The sequence below is a fragment of the Vidua chalybeata genome, chromosome 4 (assembly GCF_026979565.1).
Source record: "Vidua chalybeata isolate OUT-0048 chromosome 4, bVidCha1 merged haplotype, whole genome shotgun sequence".
NCBI lineage: Eukaryota > Metazoa > Chordata > Aves > Passeriformes > Viduidae > Vidua > Vidua chalybeata.
The window spans coordinates 6,899,880-6,927,770 of NC_071533.1; the positions used below are offsets into that span (position 1 = coordinate 6,899,880).

The window sequence follows — 27,891 nt, forward strand, 5'->3', positions numbered from 1 at the left end:
CCTCAGTCTAGTAAAACGAAATTCAACAGCCTCCTTAATATCTAGACCACAAAGTTCTGTGTACACAGGTCTCACAGGTCAAGGGGAAAAAAAGTTTTCCCCTTCACTGAGACTCTTTGTGTCAGACACAAGCAGGTCCCACACATGCATCCTCAGAGACAAATACTTGAAAATGTTTACAGATAGAAAGGCATTGGAGACTCAATGGTTATGAAAACTTGAACAAGTTTATGGAAATCAATGATGGAGATCATATTTCATTTTAAGTCTGACAATTTTCTTCTTTTTTTCCCTTAAGAACAAACGTCCCCAAACACAATATAACAACCAAATCAGTGTGTGCCTCTGCAGTGCACAGTGTATGTGTAAGTACGGGAGAGAAACATCCTTTTTCTCCAGAGAAGCTCCATTAATCAATCTGGAGATTTCAGAGCACAGTGAGACAACTGAAATTGGTAGAAGAAAGTCAAACACACCTCTATTTCACATGGAGTGAAAAAATGTATGGAAGATCAGCTCACTGCCTGGCCGTAACTATTTCCACAGGATACACTTTCTGTTCAGCTATGATGAAGTCATTTTTCTAAAGCAGAGTCTCCTTGAGCAGAATGTTTGCTGGCTGCAATTTGAGTGGGTTTTATTGATCATTTGATCTAGTTGAAGATTGATGCTTTTTGTACTCTCTTCCCTTAGTTATAACTTCTACAAAAGACAAACACAGCCTCAGATTTTCTTTTCCATGAATGAATCCTAAGCAAACAAGAGCCTTTCCAGCTTCTAACTTAGGTTGAAGTGTCTCTGTAGGAAACTTTTACTAATGAAGGCAGCTATTGTTAGATCTTAGGATAGAAAAAGGAGCAACATTTAGAAATGAATGTGTGTTGAGAAACTGGAGCAAGGAAGCTATGGCAGATAGTTTTAAAACAGATTCCAAGATAAGAAAAAAACCCAAACTCTTAATTAAGTTGCTATGGAATGGAAAAAAAAAAGAATGAATGAGAAGGGAATAAAAGCATTTGACAAGGGCTCAAAAGGTGAGCTATCTGGCTTGTAAATATTTTGATTTTTCATTGCAGAAGGCTGGCAAACAGGACTCAGTAGAGCTTTATGAGAATCCAAAGTTGTGAAGGCACACAGTAGTACTGTAATTTTATTTTTTGAGGATATGGATTGAAATAGTGAACTCTGAAACTAGAGAAAAATTGGTCTGGGTTTTTGAAGTATCAAAACATCCAATCTTGAATGGATAAAGAGTCTGTTCAGTTCTCCTATTTGTGCTTATAGAAAAACAATTCTCAATCATAAATAAGGATCTAAAGTATTTTATTTAAGATCAGTTGCATCTCTAGGAAGAGTTGAAGTATGAGTGGATTAACTTGGTAAAATGAATGGAGAAATCTTGCTGCTTTCCTGCTTCAGAAACTTGTGTCAGGAGAAGAGTCCTGAATTATGTAGGAGACTTTGAATAACAAAGCTTCACAGCACTTAGAGAGATCATTTAAGAATACATAGCAACCCTTCCCCCTGCACTGGTTTATTTCTTGGGTGTGAAGCCCTGGTTCTTTCTGCCCTTTTGGAGTGGATACCAACCCACTGTGCTCAGCTGAGTGATATGGACTAGTCCTACTGGGCACTAGAACTGGAAAATAAAGAAAAGGAAAACAGCACCCTTGCATTCGCTCTCTACCTCCTTCCATCAGTCGTGCTCATAAGGAAGAACTACATTCCATGATATATAATTTATACTTAGACTAAGTAATCCTTATAACCATCCTCTTCAGACATCACTAGAAAATTTTATTGTAAACACCAGTATGTGCCAGATAATTCCTGTCTGTGATTTTACTGCAAATATGGAAAAGATGAATTTGAAGAACAGACACAGAGTTTCAATTACAGACAATTTTAGACAAGTGAAAAATTTCCTGGTTTATTCCTTTTTTCTGCATAATTTTATCCTTTAGAACAAATGCTTGTGTATGCTGTGGAAAATCAATTGCCAGATTTTTCTAAGAACAGACAAGACAAACTTCTCTTGGAAATTACAAAAATACTTTGTATCATTGCTGCTGTATAGGGGCTAAAGAAGATGACTTCCTAAAATCCTTTCCACTACTATTTTTCTATGATCCTATGCTTATAGTCCTGGCTCATTAAATTCCACAGTTCTGGAAAAGAATGGAGATGATGCTGCCACGGTGATTTGGGCATCTTCAAATTAACCCCACAGGCTTTGGCACTGAGAAACACAAAGATTGCCAACTGCTCTCTGCTTTTTCCCTAGCCTGCCTCTGATCCTTCTAACTGGCATCTAGTCAAAGTAAGACTGAACTTGTACACTTCTGTGTTGAAAGGAACCAAAGTCCCAGAGTTTACAGAGACAAATGTTAGAACCAGATTATTTTAAATAGCAGATTATATCTATATGGAAACTATGTGTAGGTTTGATTGTTCTATCTAAGTATCTCTAAGTAAAGAAAACCTCTGTCTCCTTTATAGAGGACAATAAAATTGAGGACAAATCTCTTTTTAATGGTGCCATTAACATATATCAAAAGAAGCCCAGGGACTATACCAAATAACGTGACTGAGAGGTGCTTTACAATACTGGAAAGCAAATCAGATGTGAGTTAACATCGATGATAATTTAACTAATAAGCTTAAAATATTACAATACAACTGGAAAGAAGCAACAAAGTAGCAGTTTGTTGTTATTTGGCTTCCAATTTCAAAAGATGCAAAGCATTTGTTGTTGTGTCAGCCTTACTGACTCCACTCAGCTTTCTTGGATATAGACAGGCTGTTAAATGGTGAGAGCCAGTAGGTTATTTCACGTACATAAAATCTGACTCGAGGGTTCAAGGCTCAGCCTGGCAAGATAACAGCATGTTCTATGATTATGCAGGTAAGAAGCACTTGAGTAAACAGCATCTGAAGAAATGCCATGCTGAAAATGCCACAGTAGCACTATGACAAAGAATAGCATCAGTAGTGATGGCTGCCTCTTTCTGCAAATATCAGATGTCACAGCACACAATTTATCTGCATCCAAAAATATTTTCAAACTTGCACTGTAAGGAATCTTAGTTCCTGAACTGATACTCAATTCTCTCTGGAATTGAAAGGGATGGAGAGATGTCATGTCTTATATTGGAACCTCCTTCTAGCAGTTCCAAAAGACTCACATTGATGTCTTCAGTCCAGCCAAGGAGGAGAGTACGTGTCCTGCTCTTTTGATTCTGTGGTAACATAACTGATATGAAAAAAGACTTATACTGCAGTTTGTCCAGTATTACTTTATGCTGCAGATTGTGCATAGTATTACCAATTCCAGATGGTTCAGGGAACAAGGGATTTAATTTGAAAGAGACATGTTGCAAGAATCTAAATGTAGAACTTAAATACAAGGTTCTAACAATTGAAATGTAAGGTCTAGATCTACTGCACAAGATACTATTGTGGACCAAATTGTAATTTTAAGATGATGCCTGAAAATCATAGGGACACCTAATGAAATTAAATTAAAAAGTAGCCTGAGTAAATGTAGCCTACAAAACTAAAAATAAATAAAAATCCAGCAGCTGTAAATATGAGATGTATTGTTGCATACACATAATGATGTGTATATCTACACATTTTGTACGTATATCTGAAGGAGAGAGTTCAAAATGCCCTTAAAAATCTATACATCTGGGTGCAAACCCTTTAGATTTCTTATTCAAATGAGGAAAAAAAAAACCCACTTTGAAAATAAACTCATATTGTCACTTCAATACAAAATGGATCCATTGCTGACTTCATCCATTTGCCAATTGTTGACAGCTGTCAATACAGGGATTTGATTTCTTTATCCAAGCAACAAACATTACATTCGTATCTTCAGAGAAAGATCTTGACTGTGAGCTGTAGTTTCACTGCCCCAACTCAATTACTGCATTCTTGAACTGCAATGTATTCATTTGTGGGCAGTGGGGCAGCCAGTGGGAGGGTATTGATTGGAGTATAATGTCATGTGTAGCAGCGAGAGTAAGATGAAAAGTGTTTTCTGCTTAATGGGTTGGTATTAAGTAGGTGGGAATGGCTTCTAATTAGCCAACAATTGCTGTGTTTCTCAGTTTCCCTCCCTTCCCTCCTCCTGTCGGTCACCAGCTGCCAATCTCTCTCTCCTTTTCCTTTTTTGTGTGGAGTTCATTGCTCACTGCAGTGAAAGCCTTTGTTTAAAAAAGAGGGCTCCCAGGGTCTCATCTGCCAGGGTACAGCTTGCTGCCTGCGATGAGTAGCAACTGTCAGTTTATTTTATCTCAACCTTTTCATCATCCTGCTGAAACTGGTCGAGTGAAACCACCTGAGAGACCTGAGGATTCAGTACCTACAAGTCATTAGCCAGGACTGCTCAGTCTCTCCCCACACAGCAAGTCAACTGAACACTGCTTAAAATATAGTCCACTTTAACCCCATATTTTCCTACGACGTACTAGGACTCCTGTATCTTCCACATTTTAGTTGCATGATTGTTCCTTAAATATACTACAACTATGATTAGTAACATATTTTTCAGCATTTCCCAGCAAAAATATTCTTTAGAAATACAAAATATAAGGTACTAAAATCCAGTTATTAGAATAGCGCAGAACCTCCTTCTTATTTAGGTTTTGTTCTCCAGCATAAATATCTTACCTAGCAACTCCCCCAATTATTTGAACCTCTGCTTGTCTTGAAGTTTTTGATAATGCATTTCAAAGGGGCAAAATCGACTTATAGTTACAGTTGTGCCACCCTCCTCAAAACAGTAAGATTTTATGGGCTTAAAAAAAGCAGTATTTGGTCCACAATTTTTAACATATATGCAATATTCTCCTCTCTTTGCCATACAGTTTCCCTCTCTGTAGGTACACTTGTATATGTTCATGTCCTCCAATGAGTCCATCAGTTAAACATGAAAATGTTCCATAAATCCTGCTCTTAAATATGGTACAGGCAATCCACACACCTGACCTAGATCTGATCCTGTCTAGCAATTCCCAATTATTTACGTCGGTATTTAAAATGCACATCCATCTTCCAAATAGTTAATGGATTGCAGTACAATCATTAAAAACGTACCAAAGTATGTGAAAGAAATAAATATTTTATTTTGAACTAAACCAAAATTAAATGTATCTAAATCAAATTCTGTGTCATTAGCCTGAGCTATCTGTTTTTGGTAACCACAGTTAACTTGTTGCAGTCATTACTGACATTTCAAAAACAGCAACTGAAGTATTATTTTTCCTTCTATGAACAATGAGCCTTTTCAAGATCTAGAAGAGATGACAAGAACAGAAATCTAGTTATCCTTCAATATACAGTTGATTTCTTAATGTTTGAAAATGTCAGTGTTTCATTTCAATTCTCTTACTGAAGCATAAGTGCATATTCTTGTATGAATAGCAACAAAATGAAATTTAATTTGATTTAATACTATTCTCAGAACTGAGCTAAAGGCGTACCAGTGAGAACAAGCTCACTCTTGGAGAATTTCACGTTTGAAGGCACCGTTTGGCAGATTGAAAGGTTCTGGAGTCACAGAACTTGGCTCTATAACACCCTGAAGTGACATTTTCCAGCAGGAGCCTGAAGTGTGAGGTAAACAGAGGGATGCAAGTGCTGCACCCAGGATAAGAAGTCAGTGGATAGTGTGCAGCACACGTCCCTCTCCCCTCCTGGTTCCTAAAAACTGGTTTTCCTTGACACCTGGGTATGGTCTGAAGTTCCTATTTGTCAAATTCTTTACGTGCACAACATGACCTGAGCAAGACTACTCTAGAGCACAGGCATCCTCCACTTTTCAGCTTCAGTTTTCTATCAGCAATGAGGGAAATGCACGGTGCTAAAAGATGCCCAGCTGGGATGCACAGACCCAGTCAGGCAGCTCCACGTCTCTGCTCATGTGACCTATAAATACCAGACAGTGAAACCCACCTTCACAAGAAAGACAGGGCTTGAGTATTGGCCTTCATAGACCTTGGCATTAGCAGAAGAATAAAAGTAAGATTTCCTTATGAGGGGTGCTGGGCACTTGCAGCTCCCATTTCAAAAACTGCTGTGGAAGATTAATTCCCCACAGGAGCTGACACCAGCTACATTATGTTTGACTAATATCTGTAGCAGCTCAACATCCCCAAAATTAAAAATATGCCAGAAATTTAAGAAAAAGGAACTATATTAAACCACTGTAGCAAACACGGAAAAAAAAAAACAAACTTTGAATAAGAACAATTTAAAATCACTCTCTCCATATCAATTACTCTAAGGAATACTTATTAATGTCAATATTGTAGGATAATAGCTCCATGTTCGCAATGATATACCTGTATGACACACCATGAAAAATACTGAATAATTACTTGGTTCTATGGCAAGACCTGTGTGAGGCCTTCCATGGGAATATTCTGTATTATAGATAATATTGAATGCTTAACTGGGTGAGTAGGAACAAGTGGATGAGCCTGGAGGCATGGTCATCTACTTAAGCATGCATTTGGATCTTCAAGCTAATTAATCACCCTGTTTGTACTTAAACTTCATCAATCCATTCCCACAGGTGATTAAGATCTATTTAAAGGCCATTTTGATACTTCACAATTTTCTATTAACCAACTTGTCAAGATACTCAATAGGAAGTGTGATTCTATCCACTTCATTCTCTGATCCCAATGTAATAAAAGTACTGAGCATGAAGAACAGTGTGGAAACAGCAGAAAAACACTGAAAAAACTCTCAAAACCATCCTATTGCTTCTAATACAAGCACAAAAGATATACCTTAGAAGATGTAAGTTGAGATGGCAGCTACTGGGTATAGAGGTAACTGACTTACACTCCTTAAACATTGGTATAAACATACATAAAATCAGAATTTGGAGTGAAGGTGTAGGGCCAAAAAAGGAGAAAGAATAATTTGTAGTATAAAAGTGAAGAACAGGAAAGAAAACACAAGAGAACAGACAATGAATGAAGAGAAACAAAAAAATAATAAATGTTTCAAAAACAGTTCAAAGAATCACAAAATATCTCTAGTGATTACAGAAAAGAATAAAGAGAGGTAGATTTTTGGGCAAAAGAAATATGGTTTCATAAATATATAAAATTGTGGAAGTAAAGCACTTCATTTTTCAAAATAGACTGGCTTATTCTAAATGTAAATCCTTTAAATCTTGACTATTTTCAGACCACAGAGTCTTAATAAAAACAGCAATTTGTTACTTATAATAGGAACATAAAAGGATGTATCTAGGCAGGGAAAAGGGTCTCAGAAAAAAACCTCTGAAGGATGCAGAAAAGAAAGCTGGCTTGGGAAACCCAGGAGAAGGAAGCTGTTTGATACACTGCCTGTGACTCCTGAGATGACCTAAGGGCTCTCTTACAGAACATATACACTGAACAGTTTCTTTGTCTTGGCTTTGATTTTCTGTGTCCAAAGATTGCTGGAGAGCTTTGGGTAAGGAAGGGTTTGTACCAGAGAGCTGTTTTCATGTTGGCCTGAGGTCTAGACTGGTTGGCATGTTTCAGACAGCACCAATAAAAGATTTTTTACGAAGTCTAAATGACAAAAACCATCTCAATAATAAACAAACCCACAAAAATCTTATCTCTGTCTCTTTATGAGGATCCATTCTCCTTTCTGAGCATAAACCCACTAGATACACCTCTGCTTGTGTATGCAGCAAAGGAAAGGAAGGGCTCGTGGAGAGGCCCTAGGGCCACTTCAGAAGTTTTCTAACTGGCTATTCCTACTTTGGCCCTGCCACTATCAGGGCACTGCCAGACCACAACTCCTGCCAGCTGTTTCATTTTGTGAAAATGAAACACTTCCCTTCATCAATGCTGCAGTCAAACCAAAAACTTCTAGGTGCCTCAAATCAAGGATTTCTCCAGAAGCGGCCTTACAAGGCTGGGCAAGAGATTCAATTTCTTTTGCACCATTCTATAAAATCAAGGAGGACTGAACTTCTGCTCTGAGAATTTTCACTTTTTAAACTGGAAAGGCACTCCACTTATGTAGAAGTACTGACAGTGCAATGCACAAAATGATGCTAGTTCAGTGCATAAAGCTACACTAAAGGGTCTGACAATAGACTGCAGTTTGAACATCACTTCCAACTTTTTTTTTTCCACAAGAAAGAACAATTCACCTTATTTAGGAAACTATTTTCTGCTGATCTTGGGAGCTTGTCTGAGAAAACATAGCTGGCTGCCAACAATATTTAGCACAGGATGTGTCTAAAGGAAATGTGTGGCAAGATTTAGATAGTTCCGAATGAAAGATCAGATGGCAAAAAGCCTAGATAAGATCCAAATTCTCCTCTGGGTAAAATGTTTTTATATAACGATTGATTACAAGAACACTTACAATCACAGTCAGGGTGATAGGGAGTTTTTTTAACCTATAACACCACTTAAGTCATAAAAAACCTGCCAGCTCTCAGCAAAGACTATGAAGAAACTTCTAACACATTAATCCATGGTTAAACATGAAAATGTTCCATGAACCCTCCTCTTAAATATGGTACAGGCAATGCACACACCTGACCTAGATCTGATCCTGTCTAGCAATTCCCAATTATTTATGTTGATATTTAAAAGAAATCACAGTAAAGCCCCCTGGATATTGCATTTGTACAAAGCATGACAACACTGAATATCAGCACTCCTCTCTTTTCAATCTTCAAACTTCAGCCATCAACAGAAAATAGAACAAGCTACAGCACTCCTGGCAAAACTGACACAGATGTTTATACCATGTTCTCAGGCTCTTCACTGAGAATCTGGTGCATCCAGCCACTGACCACAATGTGCTGAAAAGCCTCCCTGCCACCCTGAGCTCTTCTCTTCACACTTGATTCTTTCTGTAGTCCAAGCAGTAATCAGTCTCACTTGCTAAAAATATCAGTGTATCTCTAAGCACGCTTAACACATACTTAAAAAACAAATTCCAACCAATAATAAATAACATATATGAACCACATAAGCTGATTTACAGAAACACACCTGTTCCAAGCCATCAACATCTATACACAAGCATGGTTTATTTCAACACTTAGTTAAGACTGTATTAAGACTTAGGTAAGAATATTTTAAGAGTGTATCTAGCATTAATATAAAAAATGACTGATATTTTTAAAAGCTAAAGGTGAGACAAGATAAAATGTAGAAAGTGATGAGTGCAAGGTGATGTGAATAAAGAAGAGGCAGCAGAAGTTTACCAAATTTTAAAGAAAAAAAAGTCAGAATCATCTCTCAACTTTTAATTTTCCTAAACGTATATATATTTCAGAATTTTTAGCCACTGTGTTTTTCCAGAGGGAAAAAAGGATTCTGTTTGAGAAACCCCAGAAAAACGTACAGAAGTCATCCTGTGAATTTCAGTAGGGGACTGAAGCATTTGAACTACTTTCAAAACAGGCTTATTAAGAAGTGAGCCTTTGTGCCTCTGGCACAGGGACAGCCTTGGAGTCTGTACTTGGTCACACACCTCCTTTATATAATTTAAAGTCATAGTTCTTATTTGCCAGTGTGAACAATAATGTCTGTCATATACACACTGTATGTAATGAACAATAGTCTGCATAATTCCTTACTACATGTTCAGCTGCATTTTCTGAGAAACTCCAAAATCTGTCTGTAAAATCCTTTCAGTTTCTCCCTATCTGCAGATGAACAGACAGTGCACTGACTGCTGAGAGGGAGGAGGTAACATTAGGAATTTTCCTGGAATTAGTGTACTTTAGACAAAAGAGATAGTAAAAAAAAAATCAGTTTATCACATTATGAAGCAGTCTGTTCTGCTGTTGGACATGATTACCAAAATGGCCCACAAATTACACAGCTCTGGTAAGTTACAGTAGAGAAATGTTAACTGAATTTGTTTAGTATAATCCTTGATCTCTTATCTCACTTCTGACTCTCCCATCCTTTATGGATAATCCTTTTATTAACAAATACAAAGTTACACACATGTTCAATCAAAAATGCACCTGGTCAGATCACTGTTTTCCAAAACATTAGAAATTTTGTGCTAGCCACATCTTTTACAGAAAAATGACTATAAAACATCTTAAAGAGCTTTCAAAAATGAATCAGTAGGATGAAAGTGTAATTTTTTACACAACACAAAAGGACACAGTCACACAATGGAATGTACCATTCCTTACATCCATGAGAGGAGGCTGGAGGAAGAATAGTGAGGGAGTAAGAACAAAAGCTCATTGGATTATATTTTCCAAACTATAGGTTTAGCTGGTGCATGCATTTAAAATTATATAGAAGGCTGCTCAGGTGTGCAATACTAGAAATAGTCCTGATCATGCTGAAGTTGATGGTACCAGATAATTCCATTGATCGTAAGACTTCAGAATTGATGACAATATGCAGTACGTAAAGCTATCATAAATAAACTCCAATAAAATAAACACAGGAAATCTATGGTAAATGTGTCAATTTTGCCAAGTTGTCTAAAGTAAAGGAATGTAAATCCAAATTGTTGTCAAAAGCACATACTATTGCTCAAGAAAGCAACTGAAGACTTTGTAGGGTGAGGAGAACAATGCATATTAAGTCTACTCTTAAAAGTGTTCAGATAATTTCAAGCATAATTTCCTCTTGCTGAAGCACAGCCCTACCAGACGCAAAAACCTGCACTGAGAGTTGCCAGACTCACAGAAAACAATTTCTGGTCAGCATTTCATGTAATCAACATGCAAAATCTGATTCAAAATTTTCCTGCCTTCAGCACCTTTAATTATTCTTCTTTCCTCTAGAAGGCAGCAAGTCAGGTGATTATTTATTGAAAGACCTGTGAAATGTTTTCTCATCAGACAATGTTAGGCTGTAGGCTCCTTTTTAGGATTTTATGTGGAGTCACAATCCTTTTTGCCTACTGATTCTGCTGTTAATGTTTTTTATCCATTTTACTAAACATAAAAAAAACCCAATAAAACCATATTTGTTGTTGCAGTGGCATCTCACAATGATATAAATAACTCTCCTGTAAGTGAAGTCAGGTGGCTGAGTCAAACGCAGCAGATAAAAACACATTCTCCTTTGCATTTTTAAACCTGATTTTCCCACAATCCCATCCCTTTTGTCCATGACAACTCTAGTCAAAACATCTATTTTATTAATAAATGTTGAGGTAAATTGAGTAATTAATGGTTCTTCCTGCCTGGTTATTGAAATGATTGATTTAGAAAATAAGTCTTGGTTGAAAGACATAAGGTGATATGCAGTACTTGAATTTAAATGTAATTGTTCCTCCACTAGCTTAAGTATTTCTTTTGCCTACGAATACAGAAACTACTCTTATTTTTTTGATACAGAAAAATTTTTCAGTCAGAAATAAAAACTTACTGCCTTTCTTCCTTTCATAAAATTTCCCCGCAGATTAAGAACTACCATTGTATCTTGTCTTTCTCTGTTCTATCCTCAAAAAGACTGAGAAAAATCTAGTAGATTATCAGCTGTTTGAAAGAGCTAGAAATACTGCTCTATTATCACAGCAGGAATTTCCTAAGTGATGAGTTCATCATAGGATGCACAGACATTCTCCTGGAAGGTAGAATAAAGGCTGTACCTGAAACTCAAAGCCAGCAAATCCTAATCTTGAATTAGTGCCAGGTCATGTTTTGCCAGACAAAGATATTAAAAATGTAATGCCAGTACTAACGAGAGATTTGGCACATGAAACATGAGAAATGTTACAGATTGTGCTGACAGTGTGACACTATGTTTTCCTGGATGTAATCTGGGTATCATGAGAGCAAGCTTGGAGCACTAATGAGAAGAATGATATTGAACTGGAAGAGCTGCTAAATATGCAGTAGCCACAGGGTTCCTGGAGTGAACTGGAACTGAAATGAAAACTGCAATACTGAAAGTAACAGAGGGTAAACTAGGCAGAAATACAGAAGGAAGAGAATCTCAGCAGGCAAAACTTGTTTGTGGTACCATGCTTGCCAGGACATAAAGGGCTTTTCTAATCATACTCTGTTTATCCCTGAAGTACTGTTAAAGAGGAGCAGGATTCTCGAGCTTAAAGGGGCACATATCAGTTCAGGATATAAATGAGTTTCACAACTGACTGGAAAAAGCCATGTATAGAAGTTGAACAGAAATCCCCTTTAGGTGCAAGAACTGAACTATTTTGTTCAATTTTTGATATTGGAGATACAAACTTCATTCTATGTCTTTGAGGTTCCTGTGGTTTTTTTTTATTTGCTGTTGCCATTGTTGATTTTTGTTTTCATCCTATTTTTATGAGCTACAGTTAGTGATTCTTATATGAAATGTATATAAAATTCTTTTATAAATTCTTTTTTTGACCATCTCTGTTGGAATTCTCAGCATTTGCACTACAGGTCTAGACAGGAGACATACACCCAAATAACTCTGATAGCCAACAAAACCTGTCAGTGTGCTAGATGTTCACTTATTGAGACACAAATCACAAATGTAGGTATGTATAGCCATTGAAGAAGAGTTACCATCACTAGAACTTTAAGCAGAATGCTATCTAATTTATCTCTTCAGTCTCCAAATGAATGCCCTTGTTCCATAATTCTCAGTATCTCCCAGTGTTGCCTCTGGCATCCTGGCTTCTCTTAAACTGCTAATATCTTCAATTACCACTTATTTTATATACAAAAGTCACCACTGAAGTTATACTTAATTTTCCACTTCTAAGAGAGGGTGAGATTCACAAGAAAGCAGCAGCCAGGCAGTTCTTTGTCTTTAGGAGTAGGACAATTGAGGGAATAACAATGTAACCTTGAAGCTCCATATTGTGACTGCCCCAGTTGTCATTTATTTCCACTGCAGTCCAGATTCACACTCTTCACAGGAATGCAGAGCAGGAAGTTTTAAGGTAGAGTAGATGTATACCTCCCCCTTCCTCAGTACAATACAGTTTACTGCTATCAGTACTTGGAGATAATGCATAATTCAGTTTGTCTTGTATTAATGTATTGTACAAGGGAAAAAGAGCAAAGAAAATTTAACCCATGAAGAAAGAGGGGAGCTACTCCACAAAAAGTCCTCCTCTGCTCTTTCTGAGATAAGGAAACATAGTAAAGTAAGCAGACTCGCTTTTATTTTTTCCCTTTCTCTCTAATGACAAGCACAAGGATACCAAAAATAAAAGCAGCATGTTTTTCTGGATTCAGAACTATGTCAAGCAGAAATTACTTCTCACTTTTAGCAACAGGGATCTTATTTTTGGATGCACTTGGAAAGTGTACCACAAATGGAGATCATTATTATTTTCTTCAAAGATTAAAACAATTATGTTTTGACTAAAACATTTAAATATGGTGTTCTGGCAAACAGCACTGAAAAAAATCTAAGTTACCATCCAGAGCAACTGCTACTATCCATTTCTCCCTGTTATATTGTATTTTAACTTGTTTAATTCAGCCTCTAAAACAAGTGCACAAAGGAGTAAAGCCCAACCCCCGTTCAGTACAAGGATTAAACCCAGGAAATAATTTAATAAAACTCTACAAGAAAAATGACTTAAGTGTTGAGGACAATGCAGCACTAATGTGTTTCATAAGCACTGCCTTACCGGCTGGAAGAGGGTCAGTGCACATGTCACTTCTGTTTTGCTTCCATGCCAGCAGGCACTGCAGGCTGAGGGGATCGGCTGCTGCTGCTACGTGGCTGTTGAACGCCACCATCAGCTGATGAGCCTTGGCGATGCCACAGTAACTCTCTGTTTCAGCCACCAAGGGCAAATTGTTCAAAGCTTTTGCTGCCTCAGAGGCCTGAATGAAATATTCCAGAGCTTTGTTATAGTTCCCCTAGTAAACAAGAGAAAAAAAAAAGAAAATAATGTTAAAAGCTACTTGTAGTCACGGGTATTTTATCTTGACATCAGGGCTCCTCTGACGCCTCAGAGATGTGGCAGCCCATGGAGTGACTCAGGGCAGGGCATTAAGCAAATCACTCTCCCTTGCTGTTTTCTAACCTCTAAAATCCAGATAACACTGGTCATATCTTTGAATTGAATAGTTTTTTAGTTATTTCTGTAGCATTTTGAGCATACAAATCGAAGTGTATCAATGCTAAGTGTTAATAAAGATTGCAGCCAGGCCGCTTAGGAAGTATTGTTTCCTTGCATTCAACATATCTGTGGGAGAAAAGGTCCTAATTTATGGTAGTATTAAATCTTAAAAAATAAATCCTAAAAATGGAAAAACAGAGGATAATGAAGTGATAGACTTAAAGCACAGAAAAGAACAGAAATTAAAACTTACTCATTTATGGGGGAAGAAAAGGGTATACAAAACCCCAGGGTTATTCCTAATCACAAAAAGAGAAACAGTAGGAGAAATGCAGCTCAACTGTTGTTGAATAGAAAACTCAAATAACTTATTTCTCCATCCTACCATTGGTGTGGAATTCTGCTGCTCTGATGGCAGAAACTTCCTGACTGAAAACATTTTCTGAGCTGTCTTATCCTTTCACTCTCACCTTGATTTAATAAGATTGACATTCCCTTCTGTACGGAGACTGGGAGGAAAGACTCCAACTGGTACCTGTTTCACTTGATACCACTTTTTGGGATGAAAATTCCTATAACTGCTAAAATGTGTGTATAATTAAAAAAAGGAAAAAAAAGAGTCATAGCAATTCTGGTAGTCTTTCAGCTTTGTTTAATACAGCAGAAGAGCAGAATTAGGCTTATGAGGACACGGCAATGAATAAAGAATGATAAGTTGTGATATAATAAAAAGCAGAAACACCTACTTACCATACTCATGAGAACTATAGCAGGTTAAGTGATGCAATTAGTGTGAGGAATGTAGCAAATCAGACTAAGAAACTCAGAAAAAGTGAAATGAGAAATGACAGAGTGTATCATGCAAACTTCAGAGTGTACATATTAAGTAAGCAACCTGCTTATCAAACTGGGGAAATGAGACCTACTACTGCATAACACAAACCCAGGCATTTAAGGAAACAAGAAACATCTGGGTAAAACAATTGTGACTAGAAAGCAAACTGTGTGTACAGCATTAAAGAAAGACAGTGCTGGTGAGGGAATAGTGAGATGAGAGAACTGGAAAGATACAGCAACAGTATGGACAGAGCAAAGTGAATTTGGTAAAGTGATTTGTGTTTGGGAGAACAGGAAGAGTTACATCCCTGGTTTACTAAAGGTCCCCATGGATAGATCTGGATATAAGCAGAAATATCTTTAATTTGATGGACAGTACTACTGCAAATTTTATCACTGGGGGATGTACAGAGTTGAATAAAAATACCCTAATAATGACTTAACTTAGAAAATACTGGTGATGACAGCTGACACCAGCAGGCTGCGATCCAAAAGAGGAAATGTAAATTCACACTCAGTTTTGGTAAACACTGCTGACCTTGCAGAAAAAAATGATATAGAAAACAGGGAATTGCAAACTTCAAGATTTTTAAATTCATGTTTAAACGAAATATTTTATATACATTAATAAGATTAAGTTACTGCACTTGTGCCCTTCTACACCACTGCCTCAGCTCAAGGCAGAAAATTCTGAACTGAGAAAGAGTATCTGAAGAATAATCAAATAGAGACAAGTTATTAAAATACCAGTTCTATTGAACTGATCATTAGTAATGGTGGAAGAAGGAGTGAAATACAGAAGTAGTTAAACAGAATTTATTTAATTATTTTTCAGATTTGGAGGAGAATAATTCAGCACGGTGTCATATGACCCTTCTAAGTTTCAGACCCATTTTACAGTTACTTCATCAAGTTGTCAAAGACCTAAAAACTTAGTTTTCAATGGGAAAGTCCACATTTATATTAAGATTACATGTAAACAGAAAACTCTCAGGTTAATTTAGAGATTATAGAGTAAAAAAAATTATTACTGCTTATGAAATAAAACCAAGACAAACAGGACAGGAATTTTGGTAGTGGGAGTTCTCTGTAAGAGGAGCCCAGGAAAAAAAGAAAGGGGGTATTTAGGGATAGTGTAAGTGAAAAGGGGAAAGTACTCTGTTCAGTATATTACACACAGAACTTATGACAAAAAAATATGCAACAGAAGATAGAAAGGGTATTTCTATTTTTATTTTATTTGTAGAGAAAGTATTTCCTAAGTTCCATATTATCCAGTATACAGAACAAATTCTTTTTATTACTTATTGTATCTAAATAATTTTGTGTAGCAATTCAGCTCTAAAATAGGTGTTAAAGCATGAATCTTTCACGTTTGCAGCAATGTCTTTAACCCTTTTGATTTCAAAACCCAAGTGTCACTGCAGTGCAAACAGAGACAAGACAAAGTCCTTCCACTGCTAACAGACCATTGACAAACTACTTGCTGCTAGAACCCATTTCATAAATTTGGCTGAGAGAATGTAGAGAAGAAATGTGGCTAAGATTATAAACAGCCCATTAGTATGCAATGCAGTATACATTCATGTATAGTGCAATAAAATTTCATTTGCATTAACCGATGACTTTTTATGGGCATATATGGCCCCAATGGTGATCGGGATGCACATTTTTCACAACACCTAAAGTTTGTCCTGATCTGAATTTGGAGTTTTTTATTCATCTATTTTAGAACAAAACTCTGTGTTAAATATGATGTGAAATTTTTACCTTTCTCAGAAAATTAAGGCACATTTCATTTAGTCATGCAGTGACTTCTCCCTGGGTAACTCCTGCAAGATGCAACACCTGGACCAAATCCTCCTGTGTTATCTCATAGGCAAAACCAGATTTTACCAAGAAGTAAATCAAGTTGTTTGAGATCATTACTACAAACAGTACTTACTCGTTCATTGTGAACTTTTCCAAGTAGGACATTTGCATCCACCAGGCTTTGGCTTAGATTAGCGCTCTCAGCATCCTTCATAAACTCTCCCAAGTACTTCACAGACTCATTTGATTTTCCCTGACTGAAGCAAAGGACAGGGACAAAATGAAATATTTACTCAGATGGCTTCTTCAAATGCTGAAGATCTGCCCCCTTGTTCTGAAGCAACTTTACTTTGTGATGACTCATCCATGACTGGATTTTATTTCCAAATGGCCTCCAGCACTACCTGTGCTGAGCCCAGTGAGACTACTCCACACAGAATGTCTGAGGGCAAAATTGGATCCTTTCAGTAAAATAGAACAAAACTTTCTTTCAGAATATTTTGCCATATATTAAGGCCAAGAATGAAAACACAGGTGGATGATTTAACAGGGCTTTTGTACCTTCCATTATTTTTTTTTTTTCTTCTGAGCTGCTGATAATATTTTCAATTCAGCTGGTCCTCACATCCTGACGAAATAGAGAAAGGAGGTATGAAGGTGTTTTTTTCAGTAAGGCTTTCTGTCATTCAGAGCTGCTCTAGAACCTGGTGGTGCAGCAGCAGCTCCATAAAAGTGCTGTTCTGTGTCAGTTCTGGGGTGACAGCCTTTCCCTGGAACACAATACTGCCCTTTGGCTGGGTGGATCAAAGGTGGCCAGGGTCACACAGGCAAACCTATAAACTGTGGATTGCAGGTGCCACCCCCATATCCCAGTGAGCTCAGAGCAACCTGAGGTCACAGCTGCATCTAACTTGAAAATTGGCTAACGTACTTTGACAATAACATTTGCAGATTTCCTTTTTTATTTTTAATAAAGCCAGTCATACTAACAATATAAGACCTCAGCAGTGTGATTGCAAGATATAAGACAGACATCTGAGCTTGCTTGTGAATAAGGCTCGGTGCCCTTTTTTCCTTTAAGGCCAGAGTGTTATTCCAGCTGACCTCAATATTAGCCATGAACTTGAGTCACTAATATAGGAGAGTAGCATGCTAAATGTCAAGGCACCAAGCAAGACAGAAAATCCAGTCTTAATTAAGAAATTCACAAAAATAGGAGTTTATGTAAGCGATAAAGAATTGTGATTTATTTTCTCACCATCTTAAACTACCTTCAAGTTATATTCCTGCAGCAAATGATGGCCTGGCATTTATTTACAATACAGTTTTTATTATTAATTATATTAGGGATATGTGCTTTCAAAATCTGGCAGAACTCGGAATTTCCCTCTTTTATGCTGTTGGAGTAATTATAACAGCCTGCCATGAAACAGGAAACAGCAAAGCTTAACTGCAAATTTAAAATATTGCAGTGATTATCTGTATGTGACTGAGAGGGCAAGATTACTACAAAAGGATCACTGCAAAATCACTGCAAACTAAGATTCTTGAAATGCTCAAGCATATGCTACTGTAAAGCTTAGAGGTCAATTAGCAGACTTGGATTTACTAAACTTTCCTAAGTTAAATATTTTATTACCATGAGAATACAAAACATACCGGACTGTAAACATTTACCAAATGTCAAAAGGCTTCTAAATTTTAGAATTAGAAACACATTTTTTTTTAACCTGTTTTTTTTTTTTTCCAAAGAAAAGAAAATCAAATGTTTCCCTACAGAAATACAGCATATGATTTATATAAGTTAAAGGACAAGGTTAAAGTGTTAGACAAATATTAATTCCAGTTTTTCTAGTTTTCTATATGCAGTGCACAGGTGCAACTTGAAGAGCATATTATATGGTATAATCATTAAATCCATTCAACCAGACCTTTGAGAGTTAAAAACATATATTCTGAGGAAAAGGACTCCTTGGTCCAAGGAATGAGAATGAAACAGTGCAGAATATTTGTGTATCAAGGTGATTCCAGTTTCCAATTGGGAAAACAGGACTGTTAACACCCACATCCCCTGACAACTGTCCAATTATGTATATCACACTTGGCCTACTGTTTGCAGTAGAAGTAATCAATAAAGGATGTGGTTGAGTGAACATAGATTTTGGTTGAACCAATGCATGAAAACTTAATCATTTACTCAGAGTGGAGAAATCAAATAGAGCAGAGATGAAACAGCCACTAAGGGGTTTGTTGATTGTACCACCAAGTTTGTGGGCTAGAGGCTGAAAGTAATAAAGCAAATGGAATCAGTGACAGGAGAAAATGTAAAAAGGTTTTCTTAATTTCATGAATTAATAGAAATGTTTTGATGTATTTTTGTCCATTTTTTATTTTTCACATCAAAACTTCTGTTCCACATATAGAAAATATGAAAATTGCTAGGGCATATAACCTCTTTGAGAAAAACAGGAATCAATTTGATACATATCAGAAAGATATTTCTCACTGTTAGGACTTCACTTATGCCAGCTAGAAATTGGTTGGTACAGTTTAACAATTTTTCAAAGGAAGTACTTTTAAAAAGCACTACAGCTTGAGATATTTAAAAGTATGCTAGTGCTAGAAAGATTACTGAAACACTTTATCCTGCACAAGACCTGATAACATGATAAACAGGTCTTTCCTACTCAAAGGGCTAATATTTTATAGTTCCTTCAAAAATCTACATGTTATTTTATACAGCCATATACTTTCTATCTCCTTAGACATCACCTTCCTAAATGCATAAAATGCAATTTCCTAAAGATATAGTCATTCATGATCCCACAGAACAGTTATGATGACTTCAGCAGAAGAGATTACACATCTACAGCAACTCATTTTCCAGTTTCATGCTAAAATGCCCTATGAGATTTTTACCCCTATTAGACTTTTATGAAAATATGCACCTTTTATAGGATTGCTCATGTGATGGAATTGGATGTATAAATCATGTGTCCACAAGAAGTCATTACCATGGTGGACACTAGCAGAATAAGTCAAGAACATGATGCTATTATGTCAGATTCTTTCCCCTGGAAAATGACATGACTAAATGCACATGATAGAGATTTTCACTTTCCCATAGTCTCTGGAAGCATCTGCAGCAAAGATTTCACCAAATATTCCAAAGCCATAGACAGGTTCTGAGCCATTCAGGAGGGCTCAGGAACTTTCTCCAATCTGTCATGAGGAAATAAGTGCAAATTCTCACAGACATCATGGTTGTAATGCATTATTTTTGGGAAACGGTCATCTTCCAGTGAAGATGCTATCCATCAAATTTAAAATTATTTACACAAATCTAGCCTAGATCAGGTAAAAATACAAGTAAAGGAAAATTGAACAAACTGAATATGGGGATTCTGTCACCAGCATTTATCCAAATGGTGCATTTATCCAAATGGTGCATTTATCCAAAGTGTTCTGTGTCCAGCTCTGGCATCCTCAGCACAGGATGGATATGGACCTGTTGGATGCAGAGGAGGCCACCAAGATGCTCAGAGGGCTGGAGCACCTCTCCTATGAAGACAGGCTGAGAGAGCTGGGGCTGTTCAGCCTGGGGAAGTTGCCAGGGAGACCTTACAGTATCTCATGTGAGCTTATAATAAAGACGGGGACAAATTGTTGAGCAAATGTTGGGCCTGCTGCAACAGGCCAAGGGGCAAGGGCTCTAAACTGAAGGAGGTTCGATTTAGATTACATGTATGGAAGAAATGTTTTACAACAAGAGTGGCAAAACACTGGAACTGGTTGCCCAGAGAGGTGGTTGGTGCCCCATCCCTGGAAATATTCAAGGCCAGCCAGAATGGAGCTTTGAGCAACTTGATCTAGTTGAAGATGTCCCTACTCACTGCAGGTGGTGGACTAGCTGACCTGTAAAGATCCCTTCCAACCCAAACTATTTTATGATTCTATCATTCTATAGGTGCCCAGTCTTTTCCACATGTAAGTTTCTCAAACAACTGAAAGTTTGAGAACCATCATGACATTGCACAGGGTTCAACAATTAATGCCTATCACATACCCAAAGACCTTCAGAGCAGGTATATATGTAAGGTGTTTAATTTGGTAAATGCTCTCATGGCATAACTACCAGATGGGTTTTACAAAAAGTAAAACAACAGTCATTTTCCAGAGAAAGGGTTTATGGTTGAGTCTTCACCAAGAAGACCCAACCTATTCTCTAATCTATTCTTCAATAGATTAAATCTCTGATCCTACACATGAGATTGAACTACTCCTTCACCTAAATTAATCAGAATATTCCTCTTCCAGGAGAATTCCTTCAATACTAAACTGAGGAGTCTCACTGCTCTTAGTATCTGCTCCCACTGCTCCTCATCTCCTATTTTCCTTCTTTTTCAAATTGCAACAACTAGATAGCAGTGAGATTGTCCATTCCTAGATAGTTCAAGAATGCTCCCTAAAGGTGTGGAATACAGATTTTATACAGAAGAAAATCACTACCCACTCCATCTTTAGGTCTGCTTTTAAGAGAAGAATTGCATTGGCATGATCTTTCAGATAAAGGGTTTAGCAAACTAACTTCACAAAGATCTCAAAATCTGAAACTTCTGAGTAAATAAATGTATGTACCCTCATTCCAGAATGCTAAATCACAGAAAGGAAATTAACATACATGGTTTACCAGGGATGTTCTCTTGACTATCTCAACCCAGGCCTCTACCCAGACTGCTGCTTTTTGAGAATACAAGGAGCTCATGAATGCTACTGGGAGCTCAGAAAACTGTGTACTCATTGCAAAGCCACTCATTGTAACAGCTGGTGATTTAGCTACTAAATCTTTCTTGGTTGGGCTTTAAGAGAGTTTTAAAACTGGGACCTGGTATTCTTAGTCTGTTTTGTGTCTTTTTGAATATCTTTTCCCATGTCCTCATTTAGGATGCTCAAAATACATGTAGACATGAATTATGCATCAGAGAGCTGAAGAAGACTATGGCTGTGGCTGATCCCTACGTGCTTGGATAAGGCCAAGAGACAAGGGATCTGACTCAAAGAGGAGAATTTGCTCTGCACACTGAAATAAACCGGGTGACAAGACCCTCTCCAGAAACAATTGCCAAGCTCTATCATGCATCATATGCACTGAGGTCTTCAAACATAGGATAAATCAAGAATGAGCTACAACCATCACTTTAATCTCTTTTTTCCCTTATCTCATATGACAATTTCATTAGGTGACTTTATGTCAAAATTATTTGTACCTAAACTAATTCACCTGGAGGAAGATTTTAATGCCAGATGCTGAAATAAAAATATTGAACACAAGCATCGTATTTGCAACAAATTAGTACCTAGTTACACACGCACCAACCAGAAAGGCCTCCACAGAAGAAGTGAGTGCAATAAATGGAAACTTACAGTTCAGAAAATATTACACTGAGACATCTACTGAAGCTTGCTACATTCTTCCAGATTTTCTTTATTTCTTAACCTAGAAAATAGGATTCTATTTTCCAGTAAGGTAAGGTCCTCTACAAACCAAAAAAAAAAAAAAAAAAAAAACCAACCAAAAAAACCCCCAACACTTAAAAAGCCCTCAAAATGTGGAAGAAAAAGGACATGTTATAGTTTACAGGCAAAGAAAAACTAGAGCCATACACTTTAAAAAATGTGTAACAGTTTAAAATAACTTTTGATGAAAGGGTCACTTACTGCAAGAAGGGCACTGCTTAAAATTTAAGCAGTCAGTAATGGAAAGCGACAGACCTCTAACAATTTAAGTCTTTCACAGCTGAGTGAATCTGCACTGACAGTCAGACAAGGATGTACTAACCTACCTTGCCAGGATCTTGGCTACAGCTGCATATGCTCTGCCCAGGCCAGAAGAATCACAAAGAGTTGTGAAGATTTCTACAGAGGTGTTCAAAACCTGTGAAACAGGAAGATAAAACCAGTAAATACCCCAACAGGGATTTCCACTTTTTCTTCCCCTCTTAATCTCTCTGCCCACACAGAACATAAAATTAAAGTCATTTATAATTGTTTGAAACTACTCAATAATTACAAATCAAAAAATGTAATTTGCAATTATATCTCTGTATTTTGGCAACTTGCAGAAAACCAAAGAGGTACTCCCTGATTTGCAGTATAAATTTCCTTATCCATGATTTAAAAGATTTTAAGAGCCTGTGCTTTTATGAGTTTCTGATAACCAATACTTAAGATGGTGTCCTTTGCATCCATACTGTTTTAGAATGATATGCTGAAATACAAGTCAGTATTATTTTTCTTTCTCTAATCTGTCACAGCTTATCTTAGTAGAATTCAGATGTCCCAAAACTGAATAAATGACAGGTTATACGTTTAATCTATGTTAGCTAAAAGTACTGTAGATAATGCTGCTATTTTTCTGATTAATTATTCACACATGAGAAGTTTGTTAATATTAGCTTGGAATCTATTATTATGAACCCTGCCATACTGAAGGCTTACAGCTGCTGCATAAAATCTTATGATTTTAATTTAATTTAACACTGACATCACCTGTATTGCAGAATTTCTCTTTTCATCCATTTTTTTTTTCAATGGCGATGACAGGAGAGTGCATATAAAATTAAATCTTATTCTTTCATCCCTCTTCTTTGTTGCTTGACCCAATCTATTACACACATGAGAAAACAGGAAATCTCCAAAGACTCTCTATGGAAATCCTTTTTGCACATTTCCAAGAAAGGAGTAGTGAATGTCATTTACCAGTTCGGAAGGAGGATGGGAGATGCCCAGGGACATATGACAGTATCCTGCATGCCTCAGGATGTCTATTTATACTGAGGTAAAAAATTGGCATTTTCTACTCAGAGTGCATCCCTGTCACTGGCAAAGTGCAAGGTTCAGGAGAAGACAACCTGTGTGTGCTAATGTTGTGTGTGACACCATTTCCATTGCTGTTTCCACCACTCAGATTTCCTGGTTCTTGAAATAGTTTTACTACATGCATCAGCATCCCTGGACATGGCTCTTATTCTTTAGCTACACAAGCTCTGTGTACACCAAAAGTAGCATTTATTAATGTGCACTGCCCTATTTATCATCCCTCAAGTACTTCTCAGTAGTGTTCTAATGTTGCATCCTATCCTTGCAGGTCACTGCCAATTGAGTTATCAATGCATTAGGTGTGACAGAAACAGTACAAAGGCACCTCAATTAGAAAGTTGTCACATCAAGTCAGAAGCCTCCCTAAACTGAATACATACAAGATGTTGTCAGTGCCTGCAGTACATCCTTCTAATAATCCAGGATGATAGCAGAAACACACAGGTGTCTGAGAAATAATTCTTGGTATTGCATTTAACTCAGGGGACCTACAGCATTTGTTGTAATAATCGTGCCCATATTAGAAAACCTGCTATTAGAGTGTCAGGAGGTGTCACAAATGTTATGTGCTGGACTGAAATAGCTCCTACTTTAAACTGGCCTCTACAATATTAAACTTGGATACAGGTCCTGCAGTCATTACTATCTGGCACAGAAAGGTTACTTAGAAACCTAAGGCTTTGGCTACTGTACATTTTTTTTCTACTAAAGACATCAAAAAGCCGGCAAAGTACAGATAAACCCAAGGAAAAATCATACAAAGCATAGCTGAAGTAAAAAGTTGGTTCATTGCATTGCTGCAACAGCTGCAAGAAAGAAGGAAGTAAATAAATAAAGCCCCTCATTCATATTGATGAAAAGTGCTCATTTTGGTCCCAGGTTACTACTACTCTACACAAATCAGATATTTCATTCTAAATAAGGAGGGAAGTACTTTAATTAAATCATCTCCATGAAAGGGAGGAAATCTTGATAAATTACCATAGAAAATGTACTCTTTATGTCTGTATTTCAAATGACTCCTCCAGCTTCAGGTAACACATGGGGACACAGAAAGGGACACAGGGGCTTGATGGAAAGGAGCTGTGCACCTCTGGATGCCACAACTGCCCAGTATCCCTTTATGTGAAAGAAGTGAAGAGGGTTCTCCTCTTCTGTGATGTATGCCCAACCTTCAACATTCAGGATAGAAACATTTCAGGCCAGAAACATTTCAGGATAGAGAAAAAGGAAAAGGTAGAACAAGTTAAAATGATGGTTAAACACATTAGCATTACAGGATTTCACCCAGAGTCTCTTGAAATTACAGCACATTTTAAATTTTTCAAATAAAACAAGAAAATTATTATAAAATTCACATGCTGAAAAATCAAATGGAATCAACACAGTGATGCCTGCCAGAATCTGTAAAAAGCCTAAAACCAACAAATGAACAGGAAAACCCTCCTGATTATTTTTATGAGATAGGAAAAACCAATCCATCTAACTGGCTTTCTGTGGATACCACATAGGAAAAGATATGCATGTGGCAGAGAGTATTGAGTGGGAAGGGCTCTGCCAGTCATCTATCAGTTCTCTGGGAAGTAGATAAATATTGAGAACATTGGTTACCATTTGGATCTAATGGAATTTATAGGTACCCAATGAGAAGTTTGCCTTTAGACAGAAGCGTAGCCACAAAATGGTATTTTTAATATATATACACATATTGGCCATTCTGCGCAGGGGAAAATGACATCCAAGGAAGAGGTGGAATAATTAATAATTACTGTTGAAAACTCCTACACAAATGTGCAGTTTTACTGGATGGGAAAAAATCAGATAGCAAAAGAAAATCTATCTTATTAAGGTAAGATGCTTCTGCTACATTATTTTATAGCAAATATTGTGTTTGAAAATGTCATCTTGGTAATTTCCTTGCTAATGATTCATTAATTCATATATTCATTAATAAAAATGTACAACAATGTGTAAATAGATATTGAATGGGACTATGTAAGAATCTATACTGCTAATGTATATTAAAACCAGTTTGGGTATTACACACATTTAGCTATACTTCCTTTTCAAAAGTTAGACTAAGTTTCCAGATATTTAGAGTTACTGAAGGGGTAAAATGTCTGGTTTTTTTCCTTTATATTTTGTTTGTTTGTTTTTTAGAATTAGCCATGTACAAAGAGTTCTGAGGAAGGAAGCTATTACAGTAGATTTATCTTGATCATGCTAGACTCCATTATAAAATTATAAAATTTCCACATTGTTTCAAAGACAGTTTGATACTCCTAGCAATTAGTGGGAAAAGACTGTTATATATGAGGTTGAACAGATTAGAATAATATACAGTTCTTTCTACCTCTGTATAAAAATGTAACCTAAACTTAACAACATAACAATTATAAAAAACACACTGATTCTGGTCACAGATTCGTTTTTGGATCAATGTGACTAAGCACATTGACTATCTCAAAAATTTTACTTCTGTGGGTTTGTAGAAACACTAGCTTAAAAAATCCAAATAACATGAAAGTCAAAGTCCAATACAGAAATGAACAGTGGGGTTCAATCACTTTTCCTCCTTTTTGCAGGATGTGAGAAGGTAGAAGTTGAAGTTGGACTTCAACTTTGTCTTCCATGTAACAGGATAGCTCCTGTAGGAGGATCCATTCACAAAAATCAACTCTCTTTCAGTGTCTTTGTAAGTCTGTTGTGTCTACAATTACAGTGTAAAAATAAAGTATTAAGCTCTGTTAAAATCCACAAACTAGAGCCTGTTTGTGGTATGGCTCTCACACTAATTCTCTAGCTAGTGGTGTATTTCATATTAACCTACTTTTCCAAGAAAAATTTTAGTGAGCTCTCAGGCCCAGATTTACTTCTCAGTTATCTCGGCATTATGCCAGGCTGACCCTCCAGGGCTTATTCCATTAATATAAAAGAGATACAGGAGCTCCTCCCCCAAGAACCCCCTCCATCCAAAATCCCATCCTTTATTTTTTATTGTTGTCACACCTGTAATTCTTTTATATGTACACAAAAACATGCATACACACCCCATTAGCATACACAGGACTCAGATAAAGGCACAGAGACTCTGCTGAACACTGGTACATCTGGGGATAATGGACAAAAGAGAAAATATCGAAAGTATGAATTTATGTCGAATAAAGAACATCTATCCAACTCAACACAAGATTAATGCTACTACCAGCATTTCACTGTTTTGGTAAAATACATTTCTCTGACAAGCACATGATGAGATAACATTGATTTATAATACTGTAACTTTAAAAAACACAAAACCGTAGTTCTGCTTTCAGCTTTAGATTTGATATTGTTGCCAAACTTTATTGGAAATACATTTATTTTGATTTCTGCAAATCTAGCTGTGTTTAGCCATTTCACAGCTGGTGAGCAGGAAAGATGCTTCTGCCTCATTTACAGATCTTGAACATGAATCAGACAATCAACTGGACCATTAGTCAAAGAGATCAGTAGCTAATGATTCCTGACAGGCACTGCAGTGGCAGGCTAAGGCCCAGCCTGGCTAGCAGCATCTGACAGTATTTTTCTGAAGCCAACAATAGGTGTTGGTAGACAGACAACGCAGTAGAGTGAGACTACAGGACTTATACTACTTTGTACCTCTTAAATACTTTCAGAAAAAAAACACATAGTTCTGATGGATACAAAATAATCACTTTGATATAGTCCAGTGAAAATAAGAGACAATAGAATTGTATGCATAGGCACTCTGCAGTTCAGTGAGCTCTGACCAGTAGCTGCCACAGAAATGCATAATTAAAAATTACAAAAAAAGTGCAGTCTTTATTACCATAGTTTGAGTGGTTACACACCTGTGGCCATGCTGAGTAAGATCAAAGAAAAGTTTCACAATACAAACCCAGATGTATTCTTATTTTTTTTCCAAAACACAGCTTGGGAGAGGTTGGACAGCAAAAGAAAAGGGTATTGTTCATGAAATGTGTTGATCACAATGCGCAGAGCTCACTGATCCCAGGAATATTACACACCAGTATCAACTGAATGGCAGGCCACAGTTTGTGCAATGCTAAATGTGTTCAGGCATTGTGAGCATCCAGGGTAGAAGCTGCACATATTCCATCTGCATGCTAGCAGTCCAGGATACAGAAACTGGGTGCCACACCCAGGAAAGAGACAGCACTCCTTGATTTGACTAAACTGTTACTTCTTCTTTACTCATAACTAAAATTCACCAACTCAGTCCTTTGAATGTTAATCTACCCAGAAGTCTGTCCAAGTCAAATGTCAAAGGGGAACACCCTTGCTGAAGACTTTCCAGAGCTA

At 37.0% G+C, this 27,891-nt stretch overlaps 1 protein-coding gene across 8 annotated transcripts in view; it reads right to left on the reverse strand.

Annotated features, from left to right (window-relative positions):
* The window catches only part of TTC29 (tetratricopeptide repeat domain 29), a 192,000-nt gene that overhangs the window by 36,170 nt on the left and 127,939 nt on the right, over positions 1–27,891 (reverse strand). For all 8 annotated transcript variants that reach the window (XM_053940815.1, XM_053940820.1, XM_053940812.1 and 5 more), the window contains 3 exons: positions 22,530–22,621; positions 16,820–16,943; positions 13,600–13,834 (listed from right to left, as the gene is read on the reverse strand). In XM_053940815.1, coding sequence (XP_053796790.1) covers positions 13,600–13,834; positions 16,820–16,943; positions 22,530–22,621 — 451 coding nt within the window. The remainder of the gene's footprint in view (positions 1–13,599; positions 13,835–16,819; positions 16,944–22,529; positions 22,622–27,891) is intronic.